The 25,118-nt window shown below is 42.8% G+C and overlaps 1 protein-coding gene across 2 annotated transcripts in view; it reads right to left on the bottom strand.

Moving 5' to 3' along the window:
• LOC124069513 (contactin-associated protein-like 4) overlaps positions 1 to 19,713 on the bottom strand; it is an 81,330-nt gene extending 61,617 nt beyond the window's left edge. For both annotated transcript variants that reach the window (XM_046408734.1, XM_046408735.1), the window contains exon 1: positions 19,515 to 19,713. In XM_046408734.1, coding sequence (XP_046264690.1) covers positions 19,515 to 19,599 — 85 coding nt within the window. In that variant the 5' untranslated portion in view covers positions 19,600 to 19,713. The remainder of the gene's footprint in view (positions 1 to 19,514) is intronic.
• Positions 19,714 to 25,118: the final 5,405 nt, after the last annotated feature.

The following is a 25,118-nucleotide window of genomic DNA, read 5'->3' as shown; positions in this document are numbered from 1 at the left end:
TCACTGATGCTGAAAGTTCTCATGAAAGTCTCATAATTATCAGCACCAAAAATTAAAAAAAAGAATTTCTCTCAAATTGACAATCATGCATTTCAGCATCCATCCGCTGAAGATAATGTGTAATGTGAGTCATTCACTTGACAATAGCTTCATCATCATTCCTATTGAGTCTGAGTGTCAGTGTGCCGTCTCCTCGCTGAGAGGCGGGTTTTAAGGTCTCTCAGCTGTAATGGCACCATGTGAGAGTGTAATAATGTCCAACTGGATGAATGCACGCTGTAACTCTGCTGAGATGGACAAATGAATGCTGTAATCACGTCGTGTTGTGGAGATGAATGGCGTCCTGACCGGCTCATTACAGGCTGGATGCTGATGGAGACGAATCAGCACTGTCACAGGCAAAATGTTTTGCGCATTAAAGGTTTATGGATGATCGGCTGAAATAAAAATGTCATATATTATGCATAATGCAATAATCATCAATTTAATTGAGTTATGTCTCCAATGAGACACCATCTGACAGCTGCTCCAGTCCTCACAGTATTCAACATCTCAAAACAAAGCAGAGCTACACTAAAATAATAAAAGAAACAAAAAGCACCATACAAAGTGACAGTGACAGCTCGTGCTTCAAAATAAAGAATAGTCAGTAGACACGGGATGCATTTTTCTTTTGGCCATCATTGTGAATCTGCTGGTGAAAACAACCAAACTGGCTCCAATAGTTTTTTTTCTGGAGATTACATTTGGAAATAAAGTTCAGCTGGCCTTTTACCTGATGACAGTCACATGTTCACACAGCAGTAACTGACGGCTGCTGCAGAGCAACAAACTTAGGTTGTAGCCTTAATGTTGCCAGGATTTTAGACTTAATTCAATTCAATTCAATTCAATTTATTTATATAGCACCAATTCATAACAAAAGTTATCTCATGACACTTTCCAATTAGAGCAGGTCTGGACCAAACTCTTTAATTAAACTGTAATACAGAGAGCCCAACATTCCCCCTCGAGCAAGCACTTGGCGACACTTCCTTAACTTAACTTAAACTTAATGTTTCCTAAAAGTGTTTCTTTAGCCCAGTTTAACTTTCTGAATGTTCTTGTGACATGTTTTGCTGCCACTGAGAAAATAAGAGGATTCTGCAAAGAATGTGTCAAGCAGCCATGAATCACAGCTGTCACAGATGACGCGGAGCTCAAACAGACATCAAGAAACAGCATCTTAAATTCTGGTGCACTTTTACTTGTGACTAACCAAATGGTCATGGTAAGCTTTGAATGAAAACTACGATGCTGAGTTTTGTGCGTTTTTACAAGTCCGATAATATTCAGCCCCGCTCTCCACGCCAATTATTTTCATAATTTGACTTTGAATCTTGTTAGCATACGTTAGCTCACTGACTCACAGCTGAGCCAGAGCAGAGCAGACAAGCAATATTTCCCGCTTTCAAGTCGTATCTGGTCTCTCCTATTTACTGGAGCAGTGAACACTTTCCATTGTGTAGGAACCTTATGGTCCTTATTGTCACCCTCATGGGTTACCAGGGAAATGGAGTTATAGCTTTTGAAAAACTTCAAATGTTGATTGCACAGAACACGATCATCACCTTAATTCTGTTTTAGGCAAGTTCTTTTCAAGGTGTCTATCATCAGATAATGGACGTTGGCCATCATCCATTACTTAAATTAACAAACAAACACAGCCTAGAAGAAGTTAAGGCAAGTATTCACAGAATGAGGCACTGCAGCTGTGTTTACTGAGCTATATCATTCATAATTTGGAGAAGAATCAAACAGTAGAAATTCAGCCTGAAGTGCAACTGATACATACTGACAGATTGTGCACATAAGCTTAGTGTAAATATTCATAGTTTTCCTCCTGAGCTCCAAACTGTAAACCAAAGCCAAACTAATGCTGCCTCCACCTAAGGCCTCTCCTATTAATGGATGCTGTTCTCCACCTCTGAGACAAGAGCCAATTACTGTGATTCACACTGCGGTCCGATCCCGGCCCACAGCTCTCACAACCAGGCTTTAGCTTTGATTACTCTGTCAACATCAGTATACTTCATCTCAACAGCACGAGGTCTTCATCCGCCTCTTGATATCCAGCACGGCCTGATGATTTCACTCTTTAAAAGGGAGCAACACTGCATTTTTAAAGAGACAGATTTCACAGCATTGATAGTTTATTTACCTGGAGTGGATAAACTCTGTCATCTGAAGTGCAGGGGACTGCATATTGCTTTTTCAATGTGAACTGTGATAGGCCTACTTGAAGGATTGCAGTCAACAAATGATTGGCTGAGCTAAAAATGTATGCACTATATACTGAGGTGATTGGAATGAAATCTCCATATTAACTGAGTCTGTAGTAAACGCAGTCATATCACACTTTAGAGTCAATTTTTAATAATCATCTTGTTGTTAACAGAGGGGGTTTGAGCTTTCTATATATTTAATTATGTATTTATGTTTTTAATTCCACTGTTTTAAATGTGATCAAGATACTCAACAAAGACCAGAAGGCTTCTGCTCTGCAGTTCCTCCTGAGAGTCTCCTGATAGGCCCGACAGAAACTCGCTGCTGTGGGTGGTGGGGGAGCCCTCAGCATGAAAAGCAGGTGAATTATAGTCGTTTGAAGAGGTGAAATGAGAGGGACAGCTCTTCAATACAGAGTGCTGTAATCCCTGAGGAGATAATGTGTGGTGAGAGCACATCCTCGCCGAGGTAACACTCAACACGGTGAGAGAGACAGCAGAGGGGTTTGAAAACACCGGGCCGGTTTTCCTCGGCGAAGCTTTGGCATTTAAGAGTGGACGTCCCTGACGGTGTGACCAGCGGAGCACAAACACAGACAGCTCAGAGGAAAATGGAGCTAAATGTTGAATACCTGCTGGACTCTGCAGTCACTGAACCTCAACACTGACCCCGGCTGTGCAGAACAGAGAGCTTTCCTGAATATTAAACTGCTGCACCTTCTTCCACAGCACGAAAACAAACGCACCTTCTTTGTCTTTCTGTCAGCCTCAGTGTCTTCTAGAGAGTGACTTTAGAAAAAGCATTTGTCCTCTGACATTTATATTTCAGACATCCAGATTAACAGAAGGAAATAAGTTGACATTTCTGAATCTATGATATGACTTGTAACCAACAGTGAGAGGTTGAAGATGTCAGAGCTGCAACACACTTACACCAGAAGAGACAAAACATTTCTATGACATTAGAAGGCCTATTACAGAGAATAAAGCTAGGAAAATGACAGCTGTTTTGGCTTCCAGATAAGAACACTGCAGGAGGAGAATATGGCAGAAGAGGTTATTGAGGACGCAGGCAACTGAGGTCAGATAAGATGACTTGTCAGCCCATAGAAAGTGATTCTGCTGTCTTAAATCTACTGTGGTGTAAAATAAAAGCATTAACTGATCTAATACTGGGCCAAGATGTGATGCTGTTTCTTCCTCGGGAGAAAAAAAAAAAAAAAAAAAACAAAAACAGGGAAGTTTAAAGTTTGTATAAGGCAGAACTTTACTGACCAGGATATTGACATTTGAGTGATTGGATATGGCTTTCAGCTCAATAAAATATCCTCTCAGCATATGAATGTTTAATCATTTCTGGTACCTGAGAAGGATTTAAGAGCGAGAAAGAGTCAAACCCCTTTCCCGGCAGCACATCAATCCGCCCACAGTGTCAATTTTGTCATTCAGGGTGAATAAACTGTGAATCTGACGGCAGTAGAAAGTCTCAAAAGATTAAAAAAAAATCTCTCTGGAGTGCTGAGACCTTGGCACTGTCAAGCACAATTAATCACCACTGACATGATAGGCAGACTAATACTTAGTACAAAAGAGACAGAGAGGGAGACCATGGCTCATTCACCTGCATTGTCCACTTCTTTACTGTTTTGCTGAATAGCTAAGTACCCACAGAGTCCATGACAGAGCTGGAGACCCTGAATACCGATGAGCTCCATCCATCACCTCAACAAACAGCAGTGAACAGAAGGTCCTGCACTTCAGAGCTCTATAAGCCCCCCAAACCCTGAGTTCAGTGCTTGTCAGTATGAGCCGAGTCAACTTATTTAGCCATTCAGAGCATGCAGCAGTAGGCAGGATAATGAGGCTCCAGCGGTGGTTGTTTTTGCTCCGGAGCGCTAACAATCATCCTCAAGCAGAAAACGTCAATGCTCATTTTACTAATCCGCCCAACTTCTACCTCCAGTTTGACCCGAAGAGATCCAGCCAGAAAGTAGTGAAGAAACATGAAAATAATGTGTTTTTGTTCAACTGTGTTGCACAATGGTGTGTCTTAACAAGGCAACTTCAACTTTTGATTTCAAGCTGACCTAGTCAAGATTCCAATGAAAGAATTGTGTTAAATAATCACATGAATCTGTGCAGAGAGCAAGAATCACCATAACTAGGACAGCCTGTTTCAAAGTTTTGTCCATTTACCCCATGTCATGTAAAGATGACTGATACTGGTGATACTGGCAGAAGGTCTTCTGGGTACACAGGAAATTAGAGCCATCATAAGCAGGCTGTGATTACCAACTAAAATACTGTTTTGTTTTGGGTTTTTTTTAAATTAGCCTAATTAATATTTTTTTTCTGTCAATCCACTGGGTTTAAACCAGTCATCAATTAACCTAGTTGTTTCAGTCTGATAGGACATTCTAAAAGCTTGGTGATGTACTGACTAATAGCAAGCCAGAGAGATAGCTGATGAACTGCTGTAGCTTGCAAGCTAATTGCTAACATGCTAGCTAGCTAGAAACATGCAAACTCTGGTTAGTAAGAATCTGGGATTTTGTTGACTTATTAATTTCATTAAATAAAGATTTACTGAAAGGAAGAAAAAGCTCCAACATGCTGGCTTGCTAACTGTCTTAACTTACCAATGGAAGAAAATGTTCACACAGTTTATTCAAAAAGACATGATTCCTGTCCCATAACTGTCTGTAAACAACATTTTTGTGAGGTAATTTATCCTCCAACAGAGCAGGTTCATGGCTTCCCTAAAACTGGAAGGTGCAACACAGCTTAAAACTCCCCTCTCTCATAAGCTAACTGTCAAACTGTCTTGCTTGTAGAGATGTTTTTCTACTCATCACTACAATCCAACTGATACAGATTAATCCCACTGCAAAACCAAACCCAACGTTCATCTCTTTCTAAATATCCAAAGTAGTTGTAAAAGTAATGATTGACAGCTAACTAAGTGAAAGACTGCGCACTTATTACCGTGGTTAACTTAATAGACTGATAAAAATGAGAAAAGCGATAATAATAATCCCATTTAAGAATGTATGACAACACACATCAACTGGGACGATGGGAACTCAACCAAAGATATCAGTTTTACATTTTTGTATCTGTCTTTTTTTTTTTTATGCACCATGTTAGATTTATATTCTGGTCATGATAGATAGAACAAGCTGATTAAAACTGCTGAATAATTCAACAAGAGCCAGTATTTCTCTCCCGACTTGTTAATTGATTAATTGAAATGCAGAGCAACATTCTATGCTAACTAATACCCTGAAGGTAAGGACATGGCAGGAGCTCCCCCCCTCCTAGTTTAATTAGCATTGCTTTGACACGTAATTAATAGCACAGGATAAGAGAATCTGATCAGGCTTCACGCCAGCATATGGCACCTACTAACCACAGCCCCACTGCAACTAAAAAGACCTCACAGCAGTTTATTCTAAACATGAATTTATGCTACAATCTCAGCAGGAAAGAAAAAGAAATTGAGCAGCGAAATGACACAACATGACTGAAATGAACAGTGAAACATAAAACAGCCTCAGTCACAACACAAACTACTGATGATGACTTATGGTTTCGAGATTTTCCCAGTTATCAAAAATATTCATTTGTCCTGTCTGTAATGAGAACAACGAATAACTAGACAAGTTTAGAATATTTAAAGAAATATTTTGGTATGTTGGTAAACCCCCTAAGTGATTACTTCTCTGAATATTTATTGGGGAAATAACACTTCATTCATACCACTTTTATGTCTGTGCAGTAAATAAAACAGCAGAGGGTTAGTTTAGCTGACGATGCCTAAATAACAACAATAATAGGACAAACTGTCACCCCATCTTTGTGCAATGAAGATGAGATGGCTTGGTAAGAAGGTGATTTCTCTGCAGTAATATCCAGCATTTTACAGAAATTAAAACAAATGTTTTTCTCTTTGGTGTCAAAAGAAATGTCAGAACCATGTGGCTCATAAAGGCAAGTTATTGTATATGTACAATGAACAGCCCACACAAACGGGATCCTAATGCACACAACACTCAATGCACTAATCTACAGCTGCCTTTGAAAGGACAGAACAATCATCCTCCTCTCTGAGGCTCGTCACACTGAGCGGCGAGGTGGGCAGCTGCGTGGGAGGCAGACATCAACCAAATGAAGTGATCAAAACAGCGACGAGTCACATCACGGCAGCATTTAAAGTCTCTTCATCTTTAAACTGCCAGGTTTTACTAAATGCAGTGTGGGAAGAATCTGCTGGAGAACAAGACTTGCACCAGAGCTCAGTGAAGAGTTATGTAGGCTTAGTGGGCAGCAGTAGCTCAGACCATACAAATTTCACGTGGGCACCAGAAGGTGACTGATTCAAGTCCAACATATGGCAATAAAAGCTTCCAGAAATTTTATTTGTCCAAAGTTTTGATCATCCAAACGCACGTCAGGCATTTGTCAAATATACCAACACAAAGAAACAAAAGAAGAAAAAGAAGAATTCAACACTAACTAATTTTTGAAATATCCAACATATAAGGGTGTTTGGTACTACAGAGTGACACCCATAGCTGTGCCTGTCAACTGTAATAATAAAAAGAATCTTTGTACATGAAAACATTTATTGTTAGGATGTTTGATTTCCTGTTGGGGATCCTGTTTGATTCAAGTCCAGCATGGACAAATCCACAAAGAGGTGGACTGGTAGCCAAACGTAAGGACACTGCTGACAACATACATCACTCTGACATCTCACCACATCAGCTGCATGTGTACAAGTTACTGTGTGGTACAACTACCAACAAGTAAAAAATGAATTTCCTCATAGAGCAGACAAATAACAAAGTTATCATGTGGATGCTGCAGGCTACATCACTGGTACTCACAGCTCCAGGGGGAGATACGTATCATGAAATTTCAACTAATTCACCAGCTGTAATAATTAAGTGATTTGAATATATTTGCCTCTTAACTAAAACTATCAACACATCTCAGCTGGAAAAAAAGGTAATTTGCTTCTGTCATTCTGGCAGAAAACCCAGATTTTCACATCATCCAGACAGCTTAACAAAATCCATTTATTTCAAAAGTGAGACATTAAATTGAATGGGACACCTGGGAATCACAAGTTAAAAAAAAAACAGCACTCTTTCAGTTGAGAGTTAAATGTAGAATATACTGATGCCAGAAACCATTTTCTACAAAACTACACCCATCCTTTCACCGCGACCTTCTCTCAGATGCTTTGAAACAATGATCTTCTCATTTTAAATTGAAAGGCTTTCTGAAGCTTCCTGTGTCAGTGAGGAAACACATGACAGCTACTGAACCACCAAACCAAAGTGACATCAAACATGTTTCCTCCAGTCGGTGGGAAACTGCTGGGACTTGTGATCAATTACACAACTTAACTTTACTAAATACTTATTAGATTTATTAGTTACATTACTCATTAAATTTGTAAACTACACATCATCTTCTATATTTAACATGTGTAGAATGTGCAGTCCTTTTCCCTGTTAGACCTGGTAGAACCTGGTCAAGGTCTGGAAGAGATTGTGATCTTTATTTAATATGGAAAAAGTTTGCAGTATCTTGAAGCAAGAGACACAACTTTTTTTTATGACTGTAACCAAACTTTGCACTATTGGCTCAAGAAAAAATCACATTACTGCTGCAGAGACGGACAGTATGGTCTGCTGGTGCTGCAGTGGAGTTTTATAAAAGCTTTCTTTCTTTGCTTGTGTGTGTGTGTGTGTGTATGTACAGCCTCTTTACACCTTCCATTAAACCCCAACAGGAGGTGCAGCCACAGCATCTGCTGAGTTTTACTTTACAACCCTCCCAACCCTTTCGAGACATTAGAAGATAAGTGTTTTTCTCTGCACTTAATGTGATGTTCTCCATCTTTTACTGCCTCCCAAACACTCTGGAAACACAAAGGACACAGATTTCTCTAACCAACAGAAGAGCTATACATTGATAATGCACTTGACACATTCTAAGGTTTTCACTGTTTGGTCTGAGTTCATCAAACTGTTGCCATGTGACGGGTCCAAACCTGAAAACATCTAGCAGCTTCTCTCTGCTCCACGAGGACCATCGTCTGACCACCCTGATAGTTGGAGAACATAATGTACTAAACAGAATGGGACATAATGTCATCTAAACTGTAGGCATATATATAGATATAACTCTGTCTCAAATCTTCGTTTTCGTCTTTGACTTCATATCCGGGCCCGGGTTGCAGGGGCAACAGTCTCAGCAGAGAATCCCAGACTGTCCTGTCTCCCCAGCCACTTCCACCAGCTCCTCCGGGGGGATACCAAGGCAGTCCCAGGCCAGATGAGACATAGTCCCTCCATCGTGTCCTGGGTCTGGGTCTGCCCCAGGCCCTCCTCCGCGATGGACATGCCCGGAATAACTCCCCAGGGAGCAGCGGCTCTACTCTGAGCCTCTCCCGGATGTCCGAGCTCCTCACCCTGTCTCTGAGGCTGAGCCCAGCCATCCTGTGGAGGAAACTAGTTTCAGCCGCTTGTATTCGCGACCTTGTTCTTTCGCTCACTGGTTCGCCTATTGGCTCAGCTCTCTCTTCATCATAACAGACCAGTACAGCATCCACATCACAGCAGATGCTGCCCCAATCCACCCGTCAATCTCCCACTCCATTTTTCCCTCAATCCACAAAAAGCAGAAATGGAATCCAAAAGCCAATGAACCCGACACCCGCCACCACTTGGCTGCACCTGGAAATTCTTCTCTTGAGTTTAACTCTCATCTTGTCTTGTCTTCTTCCACAAAAATTCTGCTTAATTATTTATTCAGAATTGTATGTGTTCATGGCAGTAGATTTATAAGAAAGTCGCTATGTAGGCTGACTCCTGGTGGTTTTAGGTGGGGTAGAGGCTGGAATGGTTTGAGTTGGTTTGAAACATACTATCATATCATAACATCGGAGCAGCATTTGTCCCATTTGTCAGGAACATTGAAAACCAAGCAAATATTTAGGCTACCAGTTGATTAATGCAATTAAATTTTTAATTCAGTTAAGAATATGTTTAGTTAAATCATTGGCATGCACAGTATCTTTCCTATGTTAAAATGACAACTACTGACATGCCGTGTGAGGTTCAGGGTTTCATTATCACTGCAAATAAAGTTGGAAAGGACACATATCCAATGTAAGAACATTGAAGCCTTAAATAATGTGATTCAGTCCCTCTTTGACTGACTGAGGGCACCATGTGAGAGCGCAGAGGAACAGCTTGGCTAAAGGCTGTTTCTTCAAATTTCAAATATCATGAGAATCACTTTTTTGGGGGGTCCATACATTAATATTAATATCAGTGCAGTCTTGCAAAATCCCACAACTTGCAGGGCTCTGCAGAACTGAGAGCTGAACAGTAAAACACACACATAAATGCATGCACACACACACGCACAGAGTCAAAAGCCAGCAGGGGGTGAAATTGTAGAGAGTTTCACTGCAGGGAAACAGACAGGAGGAAGCAGCTAAATTCTCTATCTGCTCATCCCTCCGGTATCTTCTTTTTTCCTCCCTGTACCTCCACTGAGCCTTCTGCTGTCCCTCCAAAAGTTTGTCTTTTCCAGCTTTCCCCACCTTAGCTCCTCCTTCCCTCTCCTCACTATCCTCCATACGTGCTGTCCTTCCTACCATCCTCCTCCTTCTTTGTCTCCTGCTTTGTCTTATGAAGTCAGATCATCTCAAAGATGTGAGGTGGTGCATCCAGAAAGCAGATGGTGGCCCACACACACATACAGCAAAGTCACTGAGGGATGAAATAGGAAAGGCAGTACAAAATGTCACTGCAGTTGTGAGAAACACAGAGGGAATACTACACCCAGACAGCCTGCAGACTCCGACCCCTAAAGTTTATACTCTCATAGTGTCCTTCCTCCTCTTCCTTCTCCTTCTCTCCCACACTGTCCACCCTCCTCCTCCTCCTCCGTCCTCATCTTAGTGCTTAGCTGTGATTAAGCCCCGTCTTGTGTCGAAACTGAGCCTCACCCTTGTGTCTTTAATGGCCACTGACTCAGCTCTGTCCTGCTCTCTAATACGAACCGACCGGCCCTGCTTCTCCTCATCAGCAGTCGCTGCAGAGCCGCAGTCTGCAGAGCTGTGGTCACGCAGCTCTGACTTCATAAAAAATACACAGCAGTGACAGCGTTAAGCTGTGATCAGCATCCACTTCATTGTGTAACAAGGACACATTAGAGTCTGGACTGTGAGGTATGAGGTTGTGTCGAAGCGCACACAATGAAGGCAGATATTAGCCAATTAGCCTTGCAAAACTTAGAATAATGCAGTTCATAAGTAACCTATTAAAAGGCCACTTTTTGGATTTTCAAGGTGAAACTTATTATTCTAATGTGGGGAGGGCATATGAAAATGTGACATTAAAATTCCCTCAGCAGTCTGTGTCTCCAGAGCTCAACAACACCACCTGTCTCTCTCTCTCTCTCTCTCTCTCTGTGGCTTGATGTGCAGACTGTACTTCATCATTTTTGGGAGGTTCAAATGACAGTAAAGACAATGCCAAACTTAACTTCATGATTATCACCGCAGTCAATAGAAGCATCACGGCATACGAGCAAACGTGACCTCTGTGATGTGATGTGATGTGATGTGATGTGATGCACAGAGCAGAGAAACATGTGGGTTTGCATCTGATGCAAATCCTTTCACTGGGCCCACAGGTGGAGGTGCAGCTTTTATGAGGTGTAACTGTTAAATGATAACAGGTAATTAGTTTTATCAGTAATGTATAATAAATCATCATAATGAAATACTAATAGCTAAATAATAGTGGTCTGAAAGCGCAAAGGGCAACAGGTAAAACAGGAGAGAGTCGTAAATTAACAAAGTGACAAGTGGCTACAGAGTTTTCATTGGGAGTTTGCCAATAGGTAGGAAAAAACAAGACAAATTCTCCAGAAATGATCACTATCGTATTCTCAGTGTATAGTTCACCTCTTTCCTGTTTATCCATCTGCGTAGGTTTGGTGTGAGTTTTCAAGCTTTGGAGAATTCAGCTGCGGGAACTTCTTTACTGTTTTACCACCACGCAGAAGGAGACGGTCAACTTGGCAATAAGTCAACATGAGTGACGTCCTCCTCGTTTGATCAGTAACGTTAGCTGCCTTAGTTAGCAAGAGTCTCAACGCACAGGTCCTTCTGCACGGTGAAACAGAAAAAAGAGAGTTCCTACCTGAAATGCTCCCAACAAGGTCTGTGGATTATCCTGACTAACTGGGATATGATTTCTGTAAAAATGCAGGGAAGCTGCGCCCTCAGTACGGGTGACGGAGTATCAGGACCTCAGCAGATGGAGGCAAACCCAGAATTCAAAGTGAGAACAATCTCGCATGATGAATGACTTCATTTTATTTCTTCTGGGGACGGCCTCAAACCAACACCAAGGGTCCAAATCTGAAATGTATGGACAGCGGTCTTCTGTCGGCTCCTCACTTAACTACCTGTTCCTGGGTTAATAAATCCAGATTCACGACCGGTGGCTCCGCGTTGGCTCTGTAACCTTGACTTCATCAGATGTCATTCATGGCTCCACTTTGCCTGCACACATTTCCATAAATGACACTAAAGAAGAAATATGATGGGGATTTATCCTCAGCTGCTTTCCTTTTTCCTCATCCTGGCTCTTCCTAATGTTGCCCTGTCATGAATCACGAAGCTGCGGGGAGGTTTACATTTCACTACTTTCACACCCAATAGTTTGTATTCACAGGTTTATGTTCTTCTCAGTGCAAACAACCAGCACACTGGAAAAGCAATAAATTCATTCAAGACAGGGCAGTCCCACACCTGAAATAGATTGCTGAATTTGCAGCAACCTCAGCATTTTCTTTAGCAGATTAATCCTGGAGGAGATGAGGGATACGTCATGAGTTCAGAGATTTAATCAGGCACCCTTAATATTCCCCTGGAGCCTCCACAGCTTAAATAACCAACTCCTTATGAGGAGCCCAAAGCCTTCAACAGGTGAGTAATAAGACCCCTGATTTTTTTTTGTCATTCAGCCTCCAGCATCTCGATAACATCCATTCAGCTTCACAGATGTGAATAACCACACGAGTCTGTCTTTAATTTGATGTAATTAGTGGAAACAATAGGGACAAGATCAAAGCAAAGGACTGACGATCACCTGCCTGTCATGGCCGCCTCTTTGTGGTGCCATCAGAGGTTAACAGACGGACGTGGAGCCAATAAACTTTGAGCCACTCTGAATATGAATAAATTTCACTCGGGAAACATTCAGGAAACAAAACATCTGACACTCCAATAGCTTTTCAAACTGACTCGAATGCAGGACAGGACAGCTTTCTTCCCGTCTGCAGGAAGCAAAACAAACTAATAACAGCTCTAGATTCAAAACGTCTCTCAGCTTCTCTCCTTGAAGAATCTGGGAATCTTGTGACTGAAACTGTGTGTCACCACCATCTTAACACCCAACAATGAGAGTGAAAATGCAAATCAGCACACACACACACACAGAGAGAGAGTGTGGTGGTATTATCTGTCATTAGGCTAGGATTAAAGTCATTTAGTGTTCTTGAGATTATCTGTCATTAGACTATGATTATAGCTCGCACTCCAGTGGCTCCAAATCAGCTCAGAGGGGAGATAAAAACCTTAGGGAAGGCTGATGAGGAGGAGAGAGAGAAAGATAAGGAAAAGAGCAAGACTGAGAGCACACCTGAAGATGACGGCTGGGTAAGTGAGCGCAACCGTCTATCTCAGACCAAAACCATGTCATATTTGGCACTGCACGGTCTGCCAGAGAAGGGAGCATCATATGAATAAATAATAGGCTGCGCCTCATCACAGCTGGTCCATCTATTGAACATAACATGACCCCGGTTTTGGTCTCAACTTTGCCCGGAACATGATTCGAAGATAAAGGTGAAGGAGTCACCTCTGTAAGCTACAGCATACGTATTTTCACTTATAAGGTTCTGGTGTCGTGTTGCTGAGATGTTACAGTCTCAGTCAAGTTCCGAGAGAGCAACCACAACGCCAGATCACGGGTTAGCGCCAGATGTGATTCACTCGCTGCACTGAGGGACCTTCTACTGATATCTGACATAAACAAAGATGGACGACACGTCTTGGCTTCCTCCCATTGTACAACAATGAAGCCTGTTCTGTTCTGACATCATTTGGAGCCAGAGTCTGTGCAGTAGCCATCAGGAGGGACAGCTGCAGTATCAAGCTCCCACCACTAAAACCCCAGCATTTTTTTTTAAATTCATTTCAAATGGGCTTTAACGACTTGAAGAACATTGAAGAACATAACTGACAAAGCATCAAAGTACAATTAAGTACAATCAAGTACACAAAGTCACCGGAAAAAGAAAATTCTGTCCCACAACAGGCAAGCACACATCACATATATCATTAATAACTCCATAAATCAGCTAACGTAAGCACTGAAACAAGCGGTACATGCCACACTGATGCTGAATCATTGTGAAGGAAGGAAAACAAACATCATAACCTCCCGGGATGTGTTCTGGCTCTTTCAGTTCACTCATAAACAGCTTTGGACAGACCTTGCCCCTGGCACTAACGGCCCACCAAGGCAAATGACGTGTGGAGAGAAGTCATGGACGATTATTAAGTGAGTGATGAAGAATGGGTGGGACCTCTCAGGAATAAACAGCTGAGGGACAACATATTGGTTTCAGCAAGCTGCAGGACCTTTTTGTTTTGGCTTTTAAATACTGGGTACATTTTTGTTTTCCAAAGTAATTTCCTTTGAGGCCGTGAATTCTTGAATCCAGCTGTGTTAACTTTCCTTCCTCCGTCCATCCTGTTGCCACTGTTCCTCTGAAATATTCTCCCTCATCTTTTACACTGTTTATCCACCCCAAATATTGTTGAGAGACGAGCTTAAATCTTGTCTTCACCCCAATATTTGCGTATGTTTACCGACAGAATTAAGTGATGAAATGCGTATATATTTGTGTATCTTACTTTTATTATTTTAGTGCATATTTTTCTAACTTTGATTCAAGACTTTAACTCTGAGTTTTCCATCAGCAAAGTTTCGTCTGGCTGTTTTTGTTCTTCCTTTTCAAACAGCTGGGCTCACCTTCTCTGCTATTTTAATCTCCCTCTAATCTTTCTGTGCAAACACCCACTGAGGAGCATTAATGTACATTAAACCCTCTGATTTCTGACCACTGCTGCACTTAAGCAAGTGTTTCCACTGCAACTTCCTGTAATTTACAGCCTCAGCCTGAGGAAATACTGCAGAGGGAGAGTCTTCTCCACACGGATACATTCATTACTGCATTTAGCAGCAGGTCAGATGTGTCTCTTTCACTCAAGGCTAATACAGCTTTATATTAATGCGCTTACATAAACTTTAACCTCGTGTTTGCTTGAAACACCCGGGGCCGATCCAATTAATTTAAATCCACAACAAGAAGAGTAATATACATGAATTGATTACACCTACTCACCAACCCACTCACTTGAACACACACATGTGCGCACACACACACGTCTGTGCAATGTTCAACACAAAAGTTAAGACAGCTTTCTGCAGCTCATTATGATCATAAAACTGATGATTTTACAAATGAGGTTCAGTTTACTCGACGTGAGGAGAGTCACTGCAGCTTTGATTGGACATGGTACAAACTGAAGGTGTTTGAAAGGTGCTTACCAGGCAGGGAAGGACAAACCAAAGACAGTCTGAGTTGCATTATGGGACATGTAAGATCCAATGGTTCACAAATTTCCTTCAGTACCTCTTTAAAACTGCAATATATTCATATTTTTTTAAACAAAACTGCAGCGAATGAATAGGATGCTTTTGGGGTTCTTTTACATTTGCAGTACATTTCGTTTGTGAGCCTTTGTGTCCGTGACTAACTGTCCCTGTTTGACACAAAGCACGCTTTTATAATAACTATTGTTTGTTTTGCGGTTTACGCAGACACTGACATAACCACATCATAGCATAGTCAGTAAGTGTTGAAAAATAACAAGAAAAAAGACGCTAAAGCTGCGTTTGCCACACAGATTTTCCTTTCAAAAACACTGCAGCTGTAAGAGCACGTATCTCAAAGGGAGTCTCTCTCTCTCTCCATACAAATATGGAACAAGTTCAGATTCATTCCCCAGGGATTGCCAAGAAACATCCTGAAAAATAAAGGAAACTGAAAAACACACAAAGATTTTTGTCTCCTTGTTTCTCTCTCTTTCATTCATTAGCTCGTACTAACACAAGTCATTGTGGTTTTCTTTACTGTACGGGTAGATCATCATCACGGGGAAAGCAAACCCTGTCAGTCAATAAGAGGGTTTGTCCCCTCAAGCTGACGCTAAACCTGAACCCGCACAACTGTGGCCTTCATGTATAGTTACATGCTACACTTAACAATTAACATCACCAAGCTTGACATGCCTTGAACGCATTTATTCTTTGAGAACCGGAAAAAGAAGTGCAAAAACCAGGATTTCTGAAGGCAACAGAGAAAAACCGCAGCCTGACAACACAGCAAAACAAATTAAATAATCCACTAATGAATGTAAAAGTGCATCCAGGGCAATGTTGTAGCAGCTCAAATTATTTCCAGAGAAACAGCAAAATAAGCCACAAAAAAATTACTCACAAGGGATCACAGCTTTCTAGGGGCACAATTAGACACCAATAAACACCACAGAAGAAGAAACACAAACGTTTCTGTCTCTGCTCTGTGAGAGCGCAGGTTTTAATGTTACTGATATGAACATTGTTCAGCTCAGGTCAGCCAGAGAAAGTGCTCACTGCTGTTAGTTTCTCTGGGGTTGAATCCCATGGACGTCTGTGATGTCATGAATTTTCCTCTTCCACAAAAAAAAAGAGGTTCAGATCCATAGTTTACAAAAGTGAAACTGAAAAAAGAACAATCCACCCTGTGATCCTGTATTCAAATCGTCGCGGCTTCTGCCTCTTATTTCTGCTGTTGGTGATACAGTTTCTTCCTTGTCGCAGCAGCCAGACAGTTTGTTGTTCTGAATAAAAGCTGGACTTATGGGTACACAAACAAGTCTATGTTAGCTGACTTGTTTGTGGACCACATGCTTTATTCAGAGCACCACGTCTCCCGAGGCTGCAGCTCGGACTGGAAAGACTGTTCTCTCTCGCCAGTTACAAAAGAGTTTTGAACATAAGAGCAAAATTGCTGGCCCGCTCTCCACAGAAGAACTTGCTCTTTTTCAGATTAGCGTGTCAGCCCTTGACACACAAATACCATTGTAATATTGATGTTTAAAAATGCAGAGTTTTCTGCTCACATTTGAGTATCTTGACTTGCTCTCCAATACTATTAAGCTTAAAAGGTATGATTTTTGTATTGAAATTGTGCATTTCTGAAAAATCCCTGAGGATCCTTTCTCCAAAATCCCTGAGGTTAATTTCTGTTGGAAAATTAACAAAAAACCCTGGACTTACTTTGATTAGAAACACATAGCTCCACACTGCATGTGTAAAAACTTTATAAAGCAATCAAGCATTAATGTTGCTCGTAGCTTGTTCTGCTGCCCCCAAGTGGCCAGAAAAAATCAACTCATGCTTCTTCAACACCGTCGCCACAACAGACCGCAGCTTTTTCCAAAACCCAATGGGAGACAGTGGTTTCTCCGTGATCACATCAACACCGTGCCGACCTGCCCGGATCCACAACCTTCATGCGAGAAGAACAAAACACGCGGTGACTCTATCACTGCTGTGAATGTCAGAGGGCGATTAGGCGCATAGTGACTTTACTGCCCTGTGGGAGGCTGTTTCACATGCTGACTTCTCATCACGGAAACCTCAGCGCTCCACTCCTCCGGCTAACAAGTCATCAGAGCGCCATGCGGCTGTTAAAATATGTATCTTGTCATTTAAAACCACCTCCACAGTGAACAGTGAGCCGTCTCCAGAGGGGAAGGAGACGAGTGAAGATCAGTCTGAAACCTTGTGGCTGGGATCCGCTCCACCTCTGCGGCCTTGACTTATTACACTGCTGTGGTTTATGGTCCATGCATGATGAGTGTGCTGCTCGGTCAGGCCACATGAGATAAACAGAGAGACAGGCGGAGGAGAGAGGAAGAAAGAAAGAAGGCAATCAAAACCAAAGGAGGACAATGAGAGACGGAACCAATGGCTGCAATTAATATCAGCTTTTAACTGTGTTTTTAAAAGTGTTGTCCACGTCTAGCATGATGGAAATTTCTCTCTGATCACAATGAATTCAGTGCATCCAAGACTTTCTCAGTTGCTCATTTGGTTTGGTGGGAAAACCTGCTTTGAAGAGCTTCCATCCCTGAAACAATGTCATCACCGTGAGCCTCAGTGGAGGGTTTTAGTGTCCCACTGCGCCCTAAAGGCTGTTTCAGAGGCTTTTACAACCTGACACGGATAAAAATGAGGGGAATAACTGAAGCATTAGCATTAGTTGGGGTCTTGAAATCCCCTTACGAGCGAAAGTCCAGCTCACAGAAGCTGCACAGGAGGCGGTAATGACAGAAATATTAAATCATCTGAAGAAGAAGAAGAGAGAAAGAAAAGAGCAGGAGGAGAAAGAATGGATGCAGAAGAAGAAACAAAGAGAAATCCAGCAACACAGAAGCAACACTCAGCTACAGCAGGAGGGAAGAGATGCAAGGAGACGAGAGACAGAAGAACAAAGGAAACATGGAGACAGAAAAAGACAGGAAGGCAGGAAGACAGGACACAACCAGGAGAGATAAAGTTGTTGAGAAGCTGAAAGAAGGATGACAGAAAGCTGGCAGCAGATCTGAGTCACAAACGGTCAGGGAAAAACAAGGGAAGCGACTGAATGTGGGGGGGCAAAAGAAAGGAGAAGGCCGAGAAATTCAGACATTCAGGTGAAGCTTCAGATGTTTGTTTCAGGAAGGAAGAGCTGGAGATGTGTTCTTACTGCATACTCCTCCATCTCATCTGTCCAACCGCAGAAGAAGTCTAATGCCACTCTGTTTTACAGCCCACTGCCTTTCCATTAAACTGCAGCAGAACCCCCAGACCTCAATCACTGCTGGGCGTGTTGCTTCGTGTGATATTTTCACGATGATGTGCGAGGCAGCGCCTGTCACTGAGAGGACCAGAAGGAGATTTAAACTCCAGAGGATGGCAGAAAGGGAGAAGCTGATCGCACAGCAGAGGACCCCTGGCTGGGGAAAGGCAACGCAGGGCATGAATACACAGAATCAAAGACAGGTGCGGCTGAAAGAAAAGCATAAAACCATGGAGAGATGGAAGACTTTTATGCCACAAGCGTGTCTCATTACACCCCGAGATTCACCTCAGTTTCTCCCCACTTCTATTCATCCTTCATCTGGATTCTCTCCCTCTCTTTGATGGATTCCTGTCTTTCACGTCCCCTCCTCGTGCAGAGGAACACCTGCACCTTCACAGCTGAGCCGAGCTGACAGGACAGAGTGCTGGCATCCAAACACTCAACACTCAGCAGGAGAACTGACATTTCTCCAACCAACAGCCTCTCCCATTCTAACCTCTCCACCCTGCATAGCCGAGCTCTCTCTCTCTCTCACACACACACACACACACACACCACGGCTGCTCTGCGTGAGCACAAACGTGGCTCGGTCTCTGGATGCCTATCACGCTGCGTTGAGCACCAAATTGACCCAAAACAAAAAACAAAGCGATAACGCTGTTTTACGCACACACGCGGACTGTCTTCTAACGCGTTTAGGTGACAATGAAATGGTTGTTTTGTCTCTGACAGAAAGCGTCTTCACACATTTCTGTCCAATGCAACAGCGTTCTTCGATTACGCAAAGCTCCCCATGAGGGCACACGGCGACTCCGACCGTGGAAGTAAACAAAACAGACTGAATAAAGATGAAATTTGCTTAATTAATTCGTTTCAACAGTAGAGAGAATAAAGTTCTTGTTAGGAAGAGAAAGCACGTCACTCACACTGAGCCACTTAAAACTCCCCTTTTTTTCTCCCTTATCGAGCGCTGCTTTAGGAAAAAATCCGCGCACTTCTTCCAAATTGACACAACAAGTGAATAAAACAACCAGCTTAGTATCACTGCACCCACAAATCAGAAGGCTTGAATTTTTCCAGGTGGTTCAACATAAAGATGAAGCCCCGTTTACAGGCGCCCCTCCGGGTCTGCGCTGCCCGGGCTCGCTCCGTCTCCTCCGGGAAAAGTGAAAAAGCGCACAGCCTGCTCACCTTCTCCGGTTGTCCTGTACGAGCTGGAGAGAAGCAGCGCGACCCGAACCATAATCCCAACGACTCTTTTAGTCCCCAGATCCATGATGAGGCGGCGGGAGGCTGCAGAGAAGCCCGGCGGCTGCTGGAGGAGAGAGACGGCCGGTCAACCTCTCCTCTCCAGCTCCAAGAGAGAACTCCTCACACCCGACCGGAGGAAGAGAGAGAGAGAGAGAGGGGGGAGGGGGTGGAGGGGGGGGGGAGAGAGGAGGGAGAGGGAGGGAGAGGGAGAGAGAGAGAGAGAGAGAGAGAGATGGGTGGACAGAGATAGCCAGAGAGAGAGGGGGGGAGAGAGAGAGAGAGATGGGGGGGGCAGAGATAGAGCGAGGGAGTGAGGGGGGAGAGAGAGAGAGAGGGAGGGAGAGAGAGAGAGAGATGGGGGGGGCAGAGATAGAGCGAGGGAGTGAGGGGGGAGAGAGAGAGAGAGGGAGGGAGAGAGAGAGAGAGATGGGGGGGGCAGAGATAGAGCGAGGGAGTGAGGGGGGAGAGAGAGAGGGAGGTCAAGTCTGCTTTGCAGTCAGTTGTGTTCTCATGAATTCATCTCCTTCGTGGTTGGAGCCAAAGTGAAATGCGCGCAGACTCTCAGTCACTCATGAGGTCTCACGTGCTGCTGTGTCATAACTTGTCACCTGAAAGGGTTTTTACCTGGGAGCTGAACTGTGAGTGGAAACTGACTGAAGTGTCACTGAATGGTATGAAATGAAAAGAAAAGAAAAATCAATCAAGAAAAATTATATTACAGACTATTATACTACTATTGTGGACTTCCTGGGACTGTACAGTGTTGTTGTTAGCTACATGCTAATATCAACATGCTAACCTACTCACAGTGCTCAACATCGTTTGCTAACCTCACTGATAGCTTCATTCATAATGGGTCCAAAACAGTAGTACTCACCTGTCTGGTTGCAAAGGTGAAATGAAACACGGTATTTCTACTTTAACTCGAGTAAAGAATCGGAGCCCTTCTTCCACTTCTGCCTGGTTTTGAATCAAAGTTACAAACTGACGTTGGACAAACACAAGGTTTTCGGTTCTTCCCGGTCTGTCAAACCACACGCTGAGGGGAACGGACACAGGACCTCTGGGGGGTTTTGAGGTGACCCACATCAGAGTTTTGGATTTTTTGGGTTGGGTGCATTGAGGGTAAAGGGTTACTCACTCCACCTGTAAGTGGTTTTAATGTCGTGGCTGATCGGTGTATGTCTGCATGAAATGTTTGATCCATGCTGAGATATCTCACCAGATAATTGTTAACTCACCTGTGGGCACAAGAAGAAAAGTCAGGGGATCATGAGGTTCATCCTCTATGGATCTCGGCACAAACTTTCATGGTAATTTGTCCAGCATTTATCAAGATATTTCATACCGGTGCAAAGACTGACCCAACATGATTGTCACCCTCTACCTCCATCAAAATCTTATGCCACCTGATAAAGACAAAATAGCCTGAAACAACTGGGGAATAAAATGTGGAGTAAGTCAAGTGTTGTGCATCAAACTGATGAGCACAGGCCAGATAGGAGGAGGATGAGTGCAGCGCAGATATAAGTAACAGTGATGAAATACAAGTTTCAGAACAGACAGCCTGTATTGCCCTCAGGGCTTCAAAAATCATGTACTGTACAGATTGTTGGATGTGAACAGAATTAAATGAGTGAAAGATGAGAGAGGAAGACAACTAACAAGAATGGAAAGAAGTAGGAGGCAGATCATATGCAGACCCCGCAGGAAACAACATGAACCCAGAATAGATACGAGAAGGCTTACATGATCCTATCCAGGTCACGAAAGAGTCAAGCTGTCTTTTCGTGTGTGATGGTAAATCAAATGACTCTCTTTGATTTCAGATCTCCAGCCACATGGACAAAACTACCTGTTTCTTTACGGATTAAGATCATGAAGGATGAATCAAGTGTCCACCTTCAGTGAATATGGAGCTGGGTTGAATCTGGGGTTTTCTTCACGAGCACCAGTGACAGAATTTTTTCTAGCTGGCTTGGGGAAATATAATTTAGACATTACATTATTCATACTGACACTGTGATCATAGGCAATACTAATGTTGATTGGCTGTCAGGGGTCCACTGAAACCATGTTACCTCAAATATATGAAAAAAGACACAACTGGTGGAACTGATTTTAAAAACAGAAAAGATAACATGAATCCAAGAGGCTGTTAAAAGTTTTTAGTTTCCATATAAACAGAGAAAAAAATTAAAAAAAAAGTTCAAAGTAAATCTGAAAGATTCTACTAGCTCACAGTTTCAACAAAATATGGTTCTGCATGCTTCCTGCAGAGTCTCAGAGAGTCAAAACAGAACCGTAGCATCTCAGCAAAGTAATTCACTTGAATGTATTTTGGTGAATTTTATTGGCATAAAAACTTTATAGCCTGCAGGAGATGAATGTTTGATACTCAAAATATGGATTTGAAGCCATTTTGTACTTTTTTGGAAAATTCAGGTAACTTTAGCAGCACATGCTATGCACACTTAGTTTTCCTTTGGTTACTAACTGATTCAAATAGCTTGTTTCCAATTCAGAATAAATGTGAGTTGCAGTTACCAACATTAAATGGACACCAGTGGGGCATTCAGTGTAAAAAAAATAAAATAAAAATAAAAATAAACAAAGAGCAGCAGCCTGTTTTTCATGCAGCTCACATAGCTGACCGTGAAAACCTGACTGAAACAGCTCTGTGTTAGCTTAGATGCACATCCCTGTTAGTGGACAAGAGGGGTAGCTGTGAAGCCACATGGGAGGGGAGCTCTGGGTAGCATTCAGCCAGGTCTGTACGTCTAAAGGAGGAGGCCTGACAACAGAGAGGGGAGGAGAAGGCGAGCAGGGGGAGTCAGCAGGGGGAGTCTGCTAATGAAAACCCACTGAGAGTGTAGACAGCAGGGGAATCAGATGATAAAAATAAAAAACCCTTTAAGAGCAAACACGGCAGGAGAATCAGATGACATCTGAAAAACAAGGGATCACACCATGCAGTGACACACACACTCAACGTGAGCGTCACACACCTCGGTGGCCCACGGACACACACCTCGCACAGAGGAGCCAGCTGACTGTTTTAATGCTCATATAGCTTTGCAACAAGCTATTTAGTGGTTGCAATGAAGATCATACAGTCAGCTTTAAAGTCTGCAGCTCAGAGCTTCTCCTTTCTGACTGAAAACCGTCCAGCTAAGTGAAATGCTTCATGCTGGAGGGATAGTGCAATATCCCTTTTTATTATGTGGCTTTTGTTAACACTTTCATTGTTGGAAAAACTATCTTCAGCATGACCTCCTGTGAGAAAGGACTATTTCTGTTTCGCTAAAGGAAGATTAGCTTTGATGAAATCCCTGGGCAGTTGTGAATGAAGCTGGGAGATGTGGGGGAAGCAATTTGTTTCATTTCAAAGAGACAAGAATGTGCGTAAAATGGCATCGTGACCAGAAGACCTTGGAGTTTTTGTCACCATTAGGGTTTGATGTATTGACTTAATTAAATAAGTTGCAGGAATTTATTGTTGAGATATCCCTCTCTGCAGGGCAACGATTGGTTTGCACCTCTAAGACTGATCCTGTGTTGGACAAACAGCACAGCAGTGATTTGTTTCCCAGATGAAGGAGTTTAATGATCTTGCAGTCCTATTCACAAGGCATAAGCATGTCAGGCGGATCTACGACGCCAGTCCTGGCGGACCGCTGGAGTCAGTAGGGGGTCGAGCTCTGAGTTACGACGTACCAGTTCAGGTCGTGAGCCTTGCTGGCAGAACAGATAACATCAGGGATACAAACAGTCTAAATGAATTTCCTTCGCAGAGTGTCTGAGAACATCAGGTTGAAGGGATTGGATATCCAGGAAATGTGAATACTTGAGAAAACATCGGCTCAGGATTTGTTATTCTGTTTGATTCGGTGGATGGAAATCAATAAGACACAGACGCATTTCGGCTGCACAGTTCTGGATGTGGTGTGTAGTTTAAGATGAACATGTTCCATGTGTGTCCAGCTTTTCATACATACTGATGTGAGGTGTGGAGGTAAATTATTTGTAACAAGATTAAAACTCCTCATTCGTGTACCAGCTCTTTGAGGCTCTTCTTAACAGCAGTGCTGCTTTCAGCTAAATGCTAACGTCAGCATGCTAACATTCCCACAGCTTTATCATTACTGTCTCAGTTTTGTCATGAGCCTTGAGTAATTTCCTTTTGTAGCTGTGTTTGTCCGCTCTGTCTGTGGTCTCCTTCCTTCACTGCACACCTGTCCTGCATCAGCCTCGTTAGTCCTGCCCTCTTCCCAGTGGTTTCCCCCAGCCAATCAGCTCTTCTTGTTTCCTCACCTGTGCTTCTCCACCTGCACCTCTTTCCCTCTTCAGTTAAGTCATTGGTTTTCTATATTAGCATGCTAACATTCGCTGATTAACCCGTAACATTGACCAGAACACCTGAGGTTGGATTTTTATTAGCTTTGCAGTTACTGGACAGACCAATTTTTACCTGATGATGGCGCTACGTGAAAGTCAGCACATCAGTTATTAAAGCTCATCCGGGGGGGCGGTAGGGAGGGTTCACCGAAGTCATTACACTGAAACATAAATGTCTACCAGTGCATCACGTAGATGTGGAGATATTCCCGCCTGTCTCTGGATTTAGTCGCTCACCCCTGACAAACTTTACAGCAGTTCTCTCAGAAGAGGAAATTAACTTGAATTTTCAGGTGTTTCTGTTAATTAGTGCGCCCCAGAGTCCAAATTAATTCACTCTCACTTGGCCAAATGAGCCACACTAAATGAGTAAAGGACTCCAAGGTTGAAACTGTTGTAAACATTTGTGTGATTGAGCAGACTCCTAACAGCTAAATAAATGGACCTGTGAAGAAACAAGAGACAGCAGCAGAGTCCAGGATGGACAGGCGGGTTGTTGTGCACACGTTTGTTCCTACAGCCTTTAACAGTGAATCTGAGAACAGGCAGTCGAACATTCATGTGCAAACAGTGTGAACATTCGAGAAAACATTGGCTCAGGATTTGTTAGTTATTCTGTTTGATTCAGTGGATAAATATTGATCAGAAACAGACACTTTTCATTTGAGTCAGTTTACTGTAGAGTTCTCTCCGATCTGAATAATCATTTTTATTTCCACTTCTAATACGGAAGATGGCATCTTTTATAATACACAGCAATGTGTGCATTTTCACAGCATGTCATTATTCTTATCTGCAAACACAGTTTTAGCTAAAAATTGAAAAGCAGAATACATTTAAATTCTTAAACTGAAAACAGTGCTGCCATCCATCAGTATGTGGGGAGTCAAAGCCACAGTGAGCCGTCAGTAAACAGTTACTAGTAGATAATGGATCAGATGGAAGCATTAAAGGCTCCCAGCCTCATTGACAGGATGAGTGAGTTTGCTGCTGAATGAATCGAGTTGCTCCTGAGCCGCTGCCTCGTCTTTTTGTCCAGGCTCGTATTTATGTTGAATACCAGATGGAGCGAGCTGGTGATCGATGCACTCTGACTGTATTTTACATTCACAGCAGCAGCTGCAGGCTGTTGGAGGCCTGCTGCCC

Source organism: Scatophagus argus, chromosome 13, assembly GCF_020382885.2.
Source record: "Scatophagus argus isolate fScaArg1 chromosome 13, fScaArg1.pri, whole genome shotgun sequence".
Classification (NCBI taxonomy): domain Eukaryota; kingdom Metazoa; phylum Chordata; class Actinopteri; family Scatophagidae; genus Scatophagus; species Scatophagus argus.
This window is presented reverse-complemented; position numbering and strand designations above follow the sequence as displayed.